This window comes from Elgaria multicarinata, chromosome 13 (genome assembly GCF_023053635.1).
Source record: "Elgaria multicarinata webbii isolate HBS135686 ecotype San Diego chromosome 13, rElgMul1.1.pri, whole genome shotgun sequence".
Classification (NCBI taxonomy): Eukaryota; Metazoa; Chordata; class Lepidosauria; order Squamata; family Anguidae; genus Elgaria; species Elgaria multicarinata.
The window spans coordinates 30,152,372-30,168,391 of record NC_086183.1 but is presented as its reverse complement, the minus strand read 5'-3'; the positions used below and the strand labels follow the sequence as shown (position 1 = coordinate 30,168,391).

Genomic DNA, 16,020 nt, shown 5'->3' with positions numbered 1-16,020 from the left:
CCCTAGGCAAAGTGAGCTGCTTTCACCTCCCCCCCCCACCCAAAAAAATGCCAACTTTGATTTTTCCTGGAACATATGTTTCCTGGAAAAAATAAGAAGCACAAAACTTGAAACTGCTAAATTTATTTTAAAGTGCAAGAAATACGTCATGCCAATTATAGCAAACAAATTGGAAAGGAACATCTATGGGTCTAAAATGCATTATTTAATAGGAATATCACTTCCAAATCCCCCCCCAACTCACATGCGCGCGCACACACACACACTCAGTATCACTCACTCCAAACAAACACACGCATGAACACATCCATTCACTCAAAGACCCCATGCATCCCATTCACCCATACATTCTCTCTCTCTCTCTCTCTCTTCCAGGCGCGTTCCAGAAGTCCAAACGTGGAGCCACCCCACCCCCACCCCAGCGTCCCTGGCTTCGCTTCGGCTGGGCGGGCGTGGGGCACCATCTCGCCTGCCCAGGCCCAGCTGAATCCTCGGGCCGGGCTGGCTCACAGCCAGCGCGCGTGAGTGCTGCCCTGTGCCCAGTGTCCCTTTTAACTTGGCGCTCTAGGCAGCCGCCTGAGTGGCCTCTATGGTAGCACCGGCCCTGTGTATACCAGTTACCTCTGATACTAGAGCATGTAGCATATAGCCATCAGGACTAGTAGCCATCAATAGACTTCTCCTCCAAGAATTTGTACAATTCCCTTTTAAAGCCATCCAAAACGGTGGCCACCACTACGTCTTGTGGTAGTGAGTTCCATAGTGTAGCTATGCGCTGTGTGCAGAAGCCCTTTCTTTTATCTGTCCTGAATCTCCCACCAATCAGCTTTGTGTGTGTGTGTGTCCCCGTGTGACCCCATTGGATTCTAGTATTATGAGAGAGGGAGAAAAATGTCTCTCTATCCACTTTTTCCCCACTGTGCATCTTTTTAACGTATCTATCATGTCTCCCCTTCCCGCCTGTTTTCTAAGCTCAACGACCCCAGACCTTGTAACTTTTCCTCTTTAGAGGAGGTGCTCCAGCCCCTTGAACAGTTCAGTTGCCCCCCCCCCCCTTTTTTTTTTTTTTTTTGGCTTTTCTCCTGTTTATCACGTCTTGCCAGGCCAGGCTAAACAGGGCTGCGCCCTCACCTTGGTTCAGGAACACGCATCAAAATACACACACGTGCGATTGCCCCGTGTTTATGCACACGGCTTTCCTGCATTTCCCCTTCGGTGTAGAAAAGACGCAACGTAGGAAGACGCGGGTTTTATTGGGAGGGCTTTGCAATGCGCCTGGCAAAGCAACGGCATGCCCGCCGCCGGGATTACTTCTGAGTTAAGCAAGAGTCTGTCCTCCAACTGGTAGATCTAATGCAACGTGAACACTAAGGGGAGACATCCACCAGTCCGCAAATTCCTGCGAAAACAGTTAGCGGCTGATCCCAGGCTTGGAAAAACACAGTCATAATAATAATCCCAGCCTTTCTGCCAGCCACACCCAGCGCTGGTACTCCGGAGCTGGGATGGACTGGAGTTAAACTGCCCCCTAGCGGCTGCAATTGGAACGGAAGGTGTACATTAAACTCTGGTTTAATATACCATTATCCTATCGCATATCCCCTTTCCAACTTTTCTCAAACAAAAGTAGGGGCGTTTTCTTGTGTACTTGTAACAGCCCTGTTCTTCTACCAAGGATCACACTCCTCGCAGTAGCTATGCAGGGGGACAGGAATGGATTTTCCCAGCAACAGCTACCCTAGGCGTGCATATATACAGAGAGGGGGGGGGGGTTTGTCAAAAAAGCTCCCTGCATTTTTGGAGTATCCTTGGGGACATGGTTGTGGAAACTGTCGGGATAAAGACCTGCACTTCACAATTTACCACTGCACGGCTCCAAATAATCGTAGGACCCTCTAGTACAGCCAATGCTGACTTTAGCCTGATCTGGGCTATAGTGCTTCACCAGGGATTTGTATCAGAAAATACAGGCTGACCCTAGTTAAAAGGTTGTCACACAGAGGAGGGCCAGGATCTCTTCTCGATCCTCCCAGAGTGCAAGACACGGAATAATGACAAGAAGTCAGATTCTGGCTGGACATCAGGAAAAACTTCCAGACTGTTAGAGCAGTACGACAATGGAACCAGGTACCTAGGGAGGTGGTGGGCTCCCCCACACTAGAGGCCTTCAAGAGGCAGCTGGACAACCATCTGTCAGGGATGCTTTAGGGTGGATTTCTGCATTGAGCAGGGGGTTGGACTGGATGGCCTTGTAGGCCCCTTCCAACTCTACTATTCTAGGATTCTATGAGCTTGTGGAAATATGGCTGCCTGAGTCCTTTGTGTTTTATATTCCTCGTGCAGGTCAAAGATGGTGTGGCTTCAGTCTTGTCAGGTCACGTTAAAAAATAAGGGTTTTTTGTAGGATTGCTGAGCAGCTCCTTTGCTGTATGATAAATTTACAGAACAAGAGAATCTCTTAACTGTTAAAGCATAACTAGCCTTTGCTTAAGAAAATAAGAGTCTTGGACAATCTTGGTAAAGCCTATGTAGCCCTTCCAAAATAATAATTTAAAAATTATTATGGATTTCAGGCACAATTCTATCAATTACGCCCTCGGTGACTGTAACGGAGGCAATATTTGAACCTGAGGCTTCCTGATTCATAGTGCATTTTTATATGTGTCTACTCAAAAATAATAAGCCCCACTGAATTTAATGGGACTCACTCCCAGCTTTGTGTGCATAGGGTTGCAGTACATCTGGGGGACACCAAGTTGGGGCAGCCTGCTTTTTAATCCCAAACTAGGCCTTCGTCTATACGACAGCAGAATCGCTTCTCATTAAATTTTAACCTGATTTTTAGCTGATTCGGATTAGTCAACAAGCGTCACACTGCAGCAGCAACAGCGATTTATATATATATATATATATATATATATATATATATATTGTACTTGATGCTGCGCACATCCGCAGTGAAGGAGGGAAGAGCAAACAATAAATTGTATATGCAGAGATCTGCATATTTATATTGGTGAAAGGAGAGGCCAGTGTGGTGTTGCTCTGCAGGGTCATGCCCAGCACCCGAACTAACCCCCAAGGGTCTCTCCCCCCTGCCCCCTCCTCCCACTGGCTGCAGGTCAGCAGCGTTTGTTGTCAAAACTGCAACCAGTCCATGGAGGAAGGTGGCTGCCTGGCTCGGAATCTCCCGCCCCCCTCGTCCTTTTTCCTTTCGGCCACATGCACACACAGCAGATGAGGAAACAAGCGGGGGCCTGTGCCCTCGCTACCCATTCACCATCTTTGTTGTAAAATTGAAAGTGAAAATGGTGGGACGGAACAAGGCAGCCGATAGGTGGGAAGGCGGGAAATCGGCCAATCACATCAAAGCTATGCCCACATGTCAAAATGTGTTTTAACTCCCCCAAGGACACATAACCATAATGCGATGCAAAGTCGGACGTTAACCTAAAAGTCGCAGTAAATCGGAAATGCGAATATACGCATTATCGTGGGTAAAAGCTGCGGCGGCGGTGAATGGACAGCTGCAGCGTGTGACCTAAAACACGGACCTGCGCATTTACTTCAGTGTAAAGCGGCCGTGTAGATGTGCCCCTGTTCTTACTCCCCTATGAGGGAAGGTTACATCAATTATTATTATTATTATTATTATTATTATTATTATTTATATAGCACCATTAATGTACATGGTGCTGTACAGAGTAAAACAATAAACTAGGATTGTTTAGTTTGGAAAAATGGAGGCTAAGGGGAGACAGGATTAGAGATGTAAAATTTCCGGAAATTTTGAAGCCATGGGAAAAAATCTGTGGTTTTTTGGGGGGAAATCGGAAATTTTCAGAAAAATTGAAATAATTCAATATTAGCATTTTTTTACAGATTGAAAGTCACTTTCTTATTTTAGCAACAGAAAATGTAATTATGTCCAAGTTGGTATGGCATAAAATTATTACATTTGGTATATTAAAAGTACAGTGTATTGAAACAATTATTACAAATTTAATTTACTTTTTTACTTTTTTTTTTTTTGGTAACAAATGGAGCTACAAGCTCCTGAACTGTTAGGAACACCTGAACTGTAAGGAACCTCTTTGGTTCTGCCAGTTTATGAGCAGGCAAAAAATCAGTTTAAAACAACAACAACAACAGAAGAAACCACTAATATTAGTAACAAAGAAAATTATGTATGTTTCCTCTAGTCCTCCAGTGTCAAGACATAAAGCACCCATTCCCATAAAAAGAACTGAGAAAAAAGGGGGAACCAAGATTCAATGAATATGCATGAAATTTAATCAGACTCATTTTCTGACCTATAGCTATCAGTATTAGTTTCAGACTCTGCTTCCATGGCAGTGCTGCCCCCTAGAGGCGGAAATGCATCTTGCTCTTGCATTTGAGAGTTGTAGTCTCAGTTTGCAACCTAGGACTTGCTTGTCCTTGGTGCACAGACATTGTAATAATCTGATACTGTACAGTTTTTAGAAATCATTTGGAGAAGTAAATATCTGAACACCTTGTCTTAAACATTTTATTCATCATGCTAAAATAAAACATCCCATAATCCGTTTTTTCTTCAATTTTTTCAATTTTTCAGGAAAAACCCCCAAAAGAGGCTTCGGAAAAAAACAGAGAAAAACTGTTTTTTTCAGAATTTTTCCGGTTTTTTTCTGGGCCTTCACATCTCTAGACATGATAGAGGTATACAAAATTAAGCAAGGTGTGGAGAATGCGGGTAGGGAGACATTTTTCTCCCTCTCTCAAAATACTAGAACCCATTGGGGCCATCCCATGAAGCTGATTGGTGGGAGATTCAGGACAAATAAAAGGAAGGACTTCATCACACAGCGCAGAGTTAGATTATGGAACTCACTACCACAGGATGTAGTGATAGCCTCCAATTTGGATGGCTTTAAAAGGGGGTTGGCTAAATTTCTGGAGGCAAAGGTTATCAATGGCTGCCAGCCCTGACAGTTGTGTGCTACCTCCAGTATTTGAGGCAGTAAGCCCGTGTGCACCAGTTGTTGGGGAACATGGGTGGGAGGGTGCTGTGGCACCATGTCTTGCTTGTTCATCCCTGGCCAACGGCTGGTTGGCCACTTGTGAACAGAGTGCTGGACTAGATGGACCCTTGGTCTGATCCAGCAGGGCACTTCTGATGTTCTAGTTATTAAACAGAACTTTTAATTTAATTTATTCATATTTATTTATTTATTACATTTATATGCCACCCCATAGCCGTAGCTCTCTGGGCGGCTTATGTACGTATGCATTTAGTACTAGCACTTCTTGGCTAGAAGCAAAGGGGCTGCCACTCCATTTTCCATGGCAAAGTATAATGGGCCGGGGTTTCAACATAAAGATGCCAAAGTTGTGGGGAAAGAAAGAAAGAAAGAAAGAAAGAAAGAAAGAAAGAAAGAAAGAGAGAGAGAGAGAGAGAGAGAGAGAGAGAGAGAGAGAGAGCAATGCCCCCCCCCTCTGCCTCCATGGCTGCTTTCAATGCAGTGCCGGAAGTTTAGCCTGTGTGTCCTTTTCTCCCTATCTCTATGTGATCCGCCAGCCGGCCGGAAATCACACCTGGCACCTCAAAGCCTCTGAGGAAAATGGCGCCTGCGCCGCCGGAAGTCCCCCTCCCCTCGCCCGCGTCACTTCCGGTTCCGTGCAGACGGCGGCGGCGCTCGGCTTTTCCTTTTCCCTCTCGTGGCCCAAGATGGCGGCGCCTGTGGCTGAGGCGTCCTCGGCCTTCCTGGGCTTCGGCCCCAACTCGCGAGACCCGGGCCAGCTCCCTTCGCGCCGTGCGGGCGGCCAGGGCGCCAGGAACCGCAAGAAGGGCTGGAAGCGCTGGCGGGGGCCGGAGGCCCAGCTGGGCCGGCAGCTCGGAGACTGGCTGGAGGAGAGGGCGGCCGAGCTGCGGCATTTGGGGTGAGGGCCGCGGCCTTGGCGAGGGAGGAGCGCGTCCAGTGCTAGGCCGACTTAGAGTAGACCCACTGAAACGGATGGGGCGTAGGTTAGTCACGTCTAGCGCAAGCCCCGCTCGCTTCAATGGGTAGGGCTAACGTTAGATGTTACTCAGGGGTTCGTGTTCCTCCTGAGCGCGAAAAACAAAAGCAAAAGGGGCTGCAAAGAAAATACAGAGCCGCCAGGGCCAGGAGCAGTCTACCCTCGAGAGCAGACGTTGCCTTCGTGCCTTGCTTGTGAGCTTCCCAGGGGCATTTGGTTGGCCATTGTGGGGATCAGGGCGCTGGGCTTAATGGGCCCTTGGCTTGATCCAGGAACGTAGGCTGAGCCCCTAGTTCAGAGGGGGAGTCCCTGCTTTGCTTGCAGAAGGAGGTCCCAGGTTCAATACCCGGCAGCATCTCCCGGTAGGGCTGGAAAAACTCCTGCCTGTAGCCCCAGAGAGCTGATGTTGACAATGCTGGTCGAGATCACCCATGTGGGGATGGGACAACGCCGCCACAGGGTGTGGAAGGGGAGGGGGCATACGTACGTGTGTGTGTGTGTGTGTGTGTGTGTGTAATTTGTAAAGGGAGATATATGAGTGTTGGGGTAAAATAGGTTGTAGCCAGGCAAATCCTGGCTACAAACGTAGGGAGTATCAGGTTCTGGAAAGAATCAAGTTTCTGAAAGATAGGGAGAGGATTACTTGGGAGTACATGATTTGTGGGGTATCGATGTGATGCAGAGATTCTGCTCTGGGACCAGAGTTCCCTGCAGGAGGCGGAATCTTTGGGGGAAAAGATTTTGTTGAACAGAAAGGGAGGGAATGTGGATTTAGGAGGCATCGCAGAAGGGGATGAGTTTCAAATTGGCAAAGTTGTTTTTATAATAATGCGGGAGCAGAGTGGTGGTTGAGGACTGGAGAACATTCCTGCTGTTGCTGAGAACTAATGGGATTTTAAAATTTAATTTTCCTTCTCTCCAGAGGGCCAGTATCAGAGAAACCGGACGAAACCCTATTCTTCGTAGATAAAGAGAAAGGTGAGAGGTGACAACGAAACAGGCAGAGTCGCCCTAGGTTGGAGTGGAGGACCAGAGGAATGGGAACCTGGATATAAAGCAAGGAATCAGTTTATTTTTGTGGCATGTAATACAGCCCATGTTTGATGTCAAAATATTTGTCAAGGCGCAGAGTTTGCTATCCATTCCAATGAATTCCCCTTCACGGTATTCTCTGCCCCTTCTCTTAGAGCCAACTTTGTAAGCTAGAGTGAGGGTATGTGGGGTGGTTGCTGTGGCCATAACTTCCCTGCAGGCCGCCTTGAGGAATGGCGTCAGTGCCACTGTCCAGCATGGTTCTTCAATAATACAACTTGTTGACCGAAGACTAGTGGGGTGGAGGAGAGTGTGGGCACCAGAGCTCCTGCTCTGGGAGGGAAGTTTGTTTTAGTGGGCTGTATAGGGGCAGCTGGGTGTCGATTTGGTGTGCTGTATGTGGGTTGTACGTCTGGTGAATTCTAGGGTTGTGTTTTTGTCCCAGGCCAAAACCAGAAGCATTCCAAAGAGAAACCTTTGAAGATTGACTTGATCCTACAGCCAGATTCCAAAGTGCCTGCACCTAAAAAGTAAGTTCCCTCTCGTGTCTTCCCCTGGGGAATCGTGCAGAATGAGCTCTGGAAACATCACCTGTCTGCTGTTCCTGTTACCCCACCTCTTGAATGTGACGGTTTGGAAAGATTATTGAGGGGAGGGGGGCTAACCAGGGTGGATAAGTCATGGGAAATCGAGTGGGTTTTCCCTTCCACAGAGACTCCTTAAAGACATCGCTTCAGTGACCTGCGTGGGGTCCGTTTGCTAAGATTTGACCTACATATAACTTCTGTAGGATTTAAAACTTTTGTTGCTTGTCACAATTTCAATGAAGAATGAACAGTTTCTCTTCTTTGGCCTTTTCATTATTAAAAAATAGTGAGCAGTTCTCTTCCTCCCCCCTCGGCTACATTTAGCCAGCCTTTTCCTATATTATTTGTTTCCTACATCCTTTAAATTAGGAAAGAACCCTTATGGTTTTGTGGAAACCTTTCCAGTTGCCCAGCATCCTCCTTAAACTACTGCACTCGTGGCCACAAAGCCCTTCTTCCCAAAACCCCCAAGGTCGTCTGGAAGTAGACTGCAGAGAGGAAGGCCCAGTTGCTACTCTCCTGTGTTCAGTGGTGCAGTTGCAGCAGCAGACATGAATGTGAGAAAGCAGCCCCAGGGTGGAAACAAGGGTTGCTCCTCGGGAAATGCAGGAAAGAGGGGGAGACTGGCTGCCTGCAGGTGTTCCACAAGCCTCTCTGACCCTGAACTTGCCTTTGTCCCCCTCAGCATCCTCGCCTACCAGGTCCCCAACGGCAAGAAGCTGAAGCGGAGGCAGCGGCTCTGGCAAAAGCTGGCGGAGAAAGGAGTGGTGCCCCGGAAAGAGCGCCTCCTTCAGGAGAGACTGCAGAAAGCACCGGAGTTGATAAAAGCCAACTCCACGGAAACAAGCAGCGGCCCCGATCCTTCTAGGGGGTTCTATGATATTTGGTCGGACTCAAGTAAGTTGGGAAGGGAGTAAAGCCGAGACCTAGAATTCCGTTCCTAGCTCTAGGACAGCCTTCCTCAACCTGGCGCTCTCCAGATGTGCGGAAATACAGTTCCCACCATCCCCAGCCAGTGTGGCCAACGACCATGTTGGCTGGGGGGGTGATGGGAGTTAAGTCCAACACTTTTGGAGGACACCAGGTTGGGGAAACCTGGTCTAGGAAGAGAATGAAATCTTGATAGTTGCGCTTAGGCAGATGGGGAGTGCGGAGGGGATCTTTCAACTCTGTGTATTGTTGTGGGGGGGGGGAGTCCTTTGGAAAGGCTTGGTGTTGCCTCGTCCTCAATGCCTTCATTCTGTGGAGTGTGGGCTTCCGGGCTTCTGTGGGATTCCTGTGGCCCAGCATATCTAGTAAAGAGCCCGCTAACCTGTGCAGCTTCCCCTTCGAGGGCAGCTGCTGTCTGTCAGCCGTCTATAGCCTGGAGGGAAGCCGCACTAGCGGGTCACTGCTGCATGTGACAGCGCTGCTGCGCAGCCTGGAGAACTCGTAGAATCCGTAAAAGAGAGCTTAGGCTGCAGATAAACTGGCCCGGAGGCAGAGTGCCAAATCGAAGGACCCAGTCGCATCCCACTTTCCCAAACGCAGTTGCTGCTGGTGGTGGAGTTGGCGTAGCTGGCTGAAAGGCACCCTCCAGCCCAGCCCTGAACAGTGACTTTTCCTGTAAGCTGGCAGCAGTCATGGGGAACCCTGCAGTCAGAACAGCTGGCGTGTTTTACGGCAGTCCCCATGTCGTGCCGTGGACGCCTGATCAACCTCTCTCGCCTGTGGCTCTTCTGCTCTGCCGGTCACGTTTTGTACAGCCCCCTTCGTGGGCTCCAGTTCTCGCTTTATTGCCTCACTGCGTTCCAAATCGCGTGGTTGGGAACCCAACGTTCTGCCTGCCCAGCCACCTGATCTGCCCTCTGCGGGCCTGGCTTCATTTCTGGGTGAAGACGTTCATCTTTGGGTGTGCTTTTAAAAGCGAACGGCCGTCCGTCCTCTGAAGCCTGGTTGAACAGGTGCTTGAACCATCGACTAGTGCACCCTTCCCCAACCTGGTGCCCTCCAGATGTGTTGGACTGCAAAACCCATCATTCCCAGCCAACGTGGCCAGTGGATTTTTGTGCTTTCTTTGTGTTCTTAAAAGCCGCTTGCTGGCTGTCCTCTGGGACTTGGTTGCTGAAGCGGGGGGAGAGTTCCCATTATAGGGATGGGTGTTGCGGGGAATGATGGGAATTACAGTCCAACACTTCTGGAGGACAACAGGATGGGGTAATGTAACCTAGATGCCACTGCACCATTGAAATCTCTGCCTACCTGCATCGGTCGGTATAGTGTGGGATAAGCGTGTGGCATCCACGGCTGTTCCATGCGGCAGGAGCATTTTGCTCTCGTGGATCCGTGGGCCCCTCCGCTGCTGACTTTTTCCAGCACGAGGGTGTGTGTGTGTTTTGTTTCAACTCAAGTACACGCATCTGCAGCGACCTGTGTAAATCAGCTCCCCAGCTGCCTTCATCCCCTCTGCCTTCCATAGTGGTGTGTGCTTCTCCGCCTATAATCCCCTCTGGATTGGGGAAGAGAAGGAAAACCCAGCGGCCTCCTGGTTCTAGGCCCAGAGCTGGCAAGATGTCATACTAGCGTTCTCCAGGAGAGGTCAGCATTCATGCAACAACGTGCTGAAAGGTTCGGCTGGGAATCTGGGAGATCTGTTTTGTGCCAGAGTGTCTGCCGGGGTTCCTTTCTCTTTCACACCCTCTTCCCAAACTCTGGGTATTTAAGCGTCATGCCTTTGGGCAGCTGCGAGGGCTTCCGGCAGCACGAGAACATGGTTCTGGGAGCTATGAATCTTGGCTTCTCTTGCCAGCCGGGGAGGAATGGGAGCTAAGAGCGCAGGTGGTCAGCTCTCTGGAGCGCTGCTCTGTGATCTTTTGAGTGGAGGGGGAAGCATCTACCAGCCCACCTCCGGAAACAGACATACCCAGTTGGCCAGGCTCATCCTGTGGGATTTCCCCCTGCAGGGAATCCCTCCCACGTATTCTCTGTGCCTGGCAGTTCTGGCTCAAGAGAACAGGGAGGTGGGCGGCATTTGTTTCCAGCCCAGCCGGTGCTGACTCAGCAAGCGGAGTAGCTGCAGCCCTCCCTCTCCTCCTCTTCCCAATCCACAGAACCAGGGCATTTGGTCTATTTATCCTCTTCTGCTTCCTCTTCCTTCCCCCCCCCACCCCATCTGCTGAGGTCGAGGGTTCAAGGCTAATCTTAGCGCCTTATCACAAAATGACCTCCCTCAAAGCCACCGTCCGGTTCTCGTGGGCGGCCGGAACGTGACTGCCCATCCACACTCTCCGGCCAGGCTTGTTGCTTCCGGCTACTGCCGTAACAGAACAGAAATGGGGGGTCTGGGTTACCTTTGTTGCTGGGAGGGATTGCAGTCCTCGGTCCATCCCCCCACCTGGTTTTTGCCAGAGCCTCACTTTAATCCCCAATTTAAGGGGAGGCCCCCTGGGAACTTGCCGGGGCTTTAGAAGGATTAGTTGCCACTTAACGCTCTTTTGTGCCCAAGGTGCCTCGAGGGCTCAGGGAGTGGATTTCTCTCCCCCCACCCCACCCCACCCCCACCGGTCCTTTCAGCGCTTGCTTATGGGTGAATTGAGGATTCTAATCCCATATTAGTTGTGAGGACTAGAAAAGGAAGTCGTGCTTCTTTCAGCTTAACATTGGATACGAACATGTGGTGCTGAAGCAACAATACTGGTTCTCAATCCCATCATTTCACCAAGAGCAAATCTGCACACACGTTAACACACACACACACACACACCGGTCCATTTCTGTTCTTTGACATTTAGGTTTACAGCCTCCCCTGGCTCTGGGCAGGTAACCAGCGTGTCCATGATTCCGTCTTATCCTTCCCCACCCGAAGCCAGCCTGTATAAAGACCTCTTGCTCCCATTCAAAAGAGGCAGAAGCTTTGGCTTCGGTGAATTTCCAGGCTTGTGATGCTGTTTTTCTTTCCTCTCCTCCCAGACCCGCTAGATAAAGCCTTGGCCGGGCAGGATACCTGGTTCCTGGAGCAGACCAAAAAGCAGCCGGTGAAGGTAAGCGGTGGGTCTGTTTCTGAGCAGGCGTGAAGCGTGGGGGAGCAGACGCCGGAAGGTAGCTCAGCCTCGCTCTCTTTTCTGCCTCTTCAGCGTCCAGAGAGGCTGAAGAAGACTCCGTCGCAACTGCCAGCCGTTGAGGTCATCTCGCCAGGCGGGTCGTACAATCCTAGTTTCCAGTCTCACCAGGTATTTTCAGAGTTCAGAGGATAAGCGTGGTGGTGGTGGTATATTTTCCACCTGGGTGAATACCAGTTTTGTGAACCGCCCAGAGAGCTTCGGCTATTGGGCGGTATAAAAATGTAATAAATAAATAAATAAATACAGTTGCCCTGTTTCTGGACTGGGTTGTGGTGATTAACAGGCAGTGGAGAAACCAAAAGAATTTATTACATTTAATTAAACCAGCTTCCCCATCCTGCTGCCCTCCAGATGTTTCGGTCCATAACTCACAGCCAGCATGGCAAGTGATGGGTGTTGTAGTCCGACATATCTGGGGGCCACCAAGCAGAGGATGTCTGGTTTCAAGAATCCCGGATGATATGGCGGTTTGAGATTCTTGTACGGTCACAGGCAGGATTTCTTTTGCAGGGTGGGTTGAGGAGCATGGCACTACCTGGTGAATCTGGTTTGGAAGGGAGCTCTGTGATGGTTAGAACAGAAGAGCCCTGCTGGATCTGACCACCTAGCCCAGCATTCATGCAGTGGCAAACCAGTTTCCCAAGGGAAGCCCACAGGCAGGACATGAGTGCAACAGTGCTCCCGTCCATCTGCCCCAGCCACTGGTGCACATAGGCACACTGCCTCTGATATGGGAGGTAGCACAGAGCCATCAGGAAGAGCAGCCATGGATAATACCAGCCTTCTCCAGGAATTTGCCCAGTCCCCTCTGAAAGCCCTCCAAATGGGTGGCCATCACCACATCTTGTGGTAGCGAATCCCATCGTTTAACTCTGCGCTGTGTGAAGAAGTCCTTCCTTTTATCTGTCCCGAATCTCCCACCAAAAAGCTTCACGGGATGATCCTGGGTTCTAGCATTGCTCTAGTATTATGAGAGAGGGAGAAAAATGGTTGCCTGAATGGCTCGCTGGGCCCGTTCTTTCCCCCCATTCCTCACGCCTTTCCTTCTCCCTTTGCAGGCCCTGCTCCTCAAAGCGCATGAAATTGAGCTCAAGAGACGGAAAGCAGCGGAGAGATTGGAACGTCAGCTGAACTTCCCCACGGCAGCTGATGCCCCCACCCAGGTGAGCACTTGCCCCAGAGGGGAGCACAGTCCCTTGCAAGGATAGCAGAGAAGCTCACTTCTACCAGCTGGGATCCGGGCATTCTCAGGAACAAAAGAAACGGTAGCAGTTCAGGCCAGGGGTTGTATAGAAGTGTGCATTCACCTGTGTTCCAGAGAACCTTTGCCTCTTAACAGGGAGAATCAAACCAAGGGACAATTTGTGGGGATACCCTGGGGTTTTCCTCAACTCTTTAAAGAAGAAGCCATTCTTGTCGTTCTTTGGCAGTGCTTCCTGTGGAAAAGGTGAAGAGGGCCCCGTTCAGTTGATCTAGCCTGTTTCTAACTCCCTAAAAGACATGATAGCACTCTTCAAATACTTAAAAGGTGGTCACACAGAGGAGGGCCAGGATCTCTTCTCGATCCTCCCAGAGTGCAGGACGCGGAATAACGGGCTCAAGTTACAGGAAGCCAGATTCCAGCTGGACATTAGGAAAAACTTCCTGACTGTTAGAGCAGTACAATAATGGAATCAGTTGCCTGGTGAAGTTGTGGGCTCTCCCACACTAGAGGCCTTCAAGAGGCAGCTGGACAAGCATCTGTCAGGGATGCTTTAGGGTGGATTCCTGCATTGAGCAGGGGGTTGGACTCGATGGCCTTGTAGGCCCCTTCCAACTCTACTATCCTGTGATTCTATGACTCTACCAGCCATTGCCCCAAAAAAACTTCCTGACTGTTAGAGCAGTGCGACAATGGAATCAGTTACCTAGGGAGGTTGTGGGCTCTCCCACCCTAGAGGCATTCAAGAGGCAGCTGGACAACCCTCTGTCAGGGATGCTGTAGGGTGGATTCTGCATTGAGCAGGGGGTTGGACTCGATGGCCTTAGAGGCCCCTTCCAACTCTGCCGTTCTATGATTCTATGAAAAGGGTGCTAGCTGAGAGCACACCTTCAAGCTGTCCTTTCTTTGCTCCCCAAGGGGCGGAGAAGGGTTCCAAGGCATCTGCCATAGCCGATGTTCTCATGGAGTAACCCTCAATAAACTTCGAAGGAAGACCACTTGACAGCCGCGCATTCAAGCGAACGCGTTGATGGTTTGGTGCCACCCTGCAGGGTCGCACCTCGCCACCTTCGGGTGTTCTTTTGAAAGGTGCGAACCAGGAGGCAGTGAGGTGTGATGTTGCAGCTTGACAGCATAAGTGAACAGTTGTCACTTGATGGCTTTCGGCACCCCCCGCCGTTCCCCAAATGCTCTTTTGGTGACGGCCAGGAAGAGGTGGGTGTAGTGGTCGGTGCCCCTCTTCTTCGGTGAGGGATGTGAGCCAAGTTTTCTAGCTCCCTTCTCCCTGATGCTTGGCCTGAGAAGCGGGTATATTTAGCCTCCTAATAGGCCTTAGCCCTTCAACGCTGTATCAGTTTAAGGGGATGTGCCAGGCTCGGAGAGGCTGTCAGTAATCCTGCCCAGAGGTGCCAGGGGCTGGCGCTCAGCAACAGCCTCCCACAGGCAGGGGAAGCCCTCGTGCTGCCTAGGGGACGGGGCTGGCAACCAGCCCAAGGCTGACAAGGGCCACCCCATAAAACGGTGCTTGTTCCTAAAGAGGTGTGCTGCTGCGTGGCCCTTTGGGGGCTGAACGTAACTTCAAAAACACAGCTTGACACTCAAGCTGCGAAGCAAAGCTGGGGGCCCTTTCTGAATCGGAGCCCCTCTGCCTGAACGTGTTGGTTTGTCCTCAGAATTAGGGGCTCTACCCGCTATTTGGCCCCGTGCCGTGGCAGTGCTTGGTCGTTGCTAATTGGGGTTAGGCAGCGCTTGCGGGCAGAAGCACGCAGGTCGCCCTGAGCCCCGTCCATTTCTGGGGCCTCCTGTAACAACCTGGGACAGTGGTCTCAGTGTAACCAGCAATGTAACAATGGAGTTTTGAGGCTAGATCTGTACAGGGTAACAAAAAATCAGACTTCCACTACTGGAAGTTACTGGTAGTTACTACTGGTAGTTACACCTCTCGCTGTGGGGCCGCCAGGAAGCCGATGCACTGAGCGAAACGGGGAAAGAGCCTGGGCCGGTTGTTCGTTTTAAAACAGAATACCAATAAAAAAAGCCTGACCGGCCAGTTAAGGAATGCTTCCTGGAAAAGAGCTGTTTTCAGGAGGAGGCTGAAGCAGCGCAGTGTTGGCACCTGCCGGGCCTCCAGGGAGTTCCAAAGAAAGGGTGCCACCACGCTCAAGGCCTTTCTCCTGGTGGATTCCCAGTTGGGCCATAGGTCCACATGGAAGCACCGGGAGCGTGCCCTCGGATGACCTCAGTGAGAGGGCAGGTTGGCATGGGAGAAGGGACTTCCTCAGGTATCCTAGTCCCAAGTTGTAGCCTAGGCAGGGGTCCTTCTGTGTGTGTGTGTGTGTGTGTGTGTTCCTGCTTCTCTCTACATCAGCCTTCCTCAACCTGGGGCGCTCCAGATGTGTTGGACTACAACTCCCAGAATGCCCCAGCCAGCTGGCTGGGGCATTCTGGGAGTTGTAGTCCAACACATCTGGAGCGCCCCAGGTTGAGGAAGGCTGCTCTACATGCTTATGCTGCAACTTCTCTACGTGCTTCCAGGAGACAGTGTTCCAGGAACAGTGCGAGGGGCTCTTGGAGGAGGAGTCTGACGGCGAGGAAGGCCAGGGGAGCCTGTCGAGGCCACAGGAGGAAGAACCGCAGGCGGACACGGCCCGCGGCCCCCGTTTTACCCAAGCGGCGCCTGGAGAGAAGAAGACCGAGCGGCAGCGCAAGAAGGAAAAGGCGGCCAAACGGCGGGTGGGTTTGCCTGGCGCGTAGAAGGGATGCCCACCTCCTCCTCCTCCTCACCCTCCCCTTCTCCCTCCCCTTCCGCCCAGGACCAGGCGGGTTCTCTTTTTGTTGCTCCTGTCCTTGAAAAGGGGTTTGTTAGTTGCAGAGCTGTCCTTTCTCCATGCGGCATCTCTTGGGGAGAGTGGCGTTCCAGGCGGATGTTCCCCCCCCCACCCCGCTTGATTGTAACTGGCTTAGTTTCCTTCTAGGCCATGGCTTGATTTGAACCCGGGCCTGGGCCTCCTTTTCAGTACTGTGGTGTAATCCTGGGGCGTTCCTTTGAAGAAAAATAAAGTCGGCAGCCCCCAGTAAAGTACCAAACACAGCTGTTCTC

General features: G+C 50.8%; 2 protein-coding genes across 3 annotated transcripts in view; both read left to right on the top strand.

Annotated features, from left to right (window-relative positions):
- The window catches only part of EHD2 (EH domain containing 2), a 67,344-nt gene that overhangs the window by 33,658 nt on the left and 17,666 nt on the right, over positions 1-16,020 (top strand). The gene's annotated exons all lie outside the window — the stretch shown is intronic.
- NOP53 (NOP53 ribosome biogenesis factor) overlaps positions 5,700-16,020 on the top strand; it is a 32,580-nt gene continuing 22,259 nt past the window's right edge. For both annotated transcript variants that reach the window (XM_063139720.1, XM_063139721.1), the window contains exons 1-8: positions 5,700-5,922; positions 6,923-6,978; positions 7,478-7,562; positions 8,305-8,516; positions 11,568-11,638; positions 11,732-11,827; positions 12,778-12,882; positions 15,456-15,653. In XM_063139720.1, the coding sequence (XP_062995790.1) occupies positions 5,711-5,922; positions 6,923-6,978; positions 7,478-7,562; positions 8,305-8,516; positions 11,568-11,638; positions 11,732-11,827; positions 12,778-12,882; positions 15,456-15,653 (1,035 nt within the window). In that variant the 5' untranslated portion in view covers positions 5,700-5,710. The remainder of the gene's footprint in view (positions 5,923-6,922; positions 6,979-7,477; positions 7,563-8,304; positions 8,517-11,567; positions 11,639-11,731; positions 11,828-12,777; positions 12,883-15,455; positions 15,654-16,020) is intronic.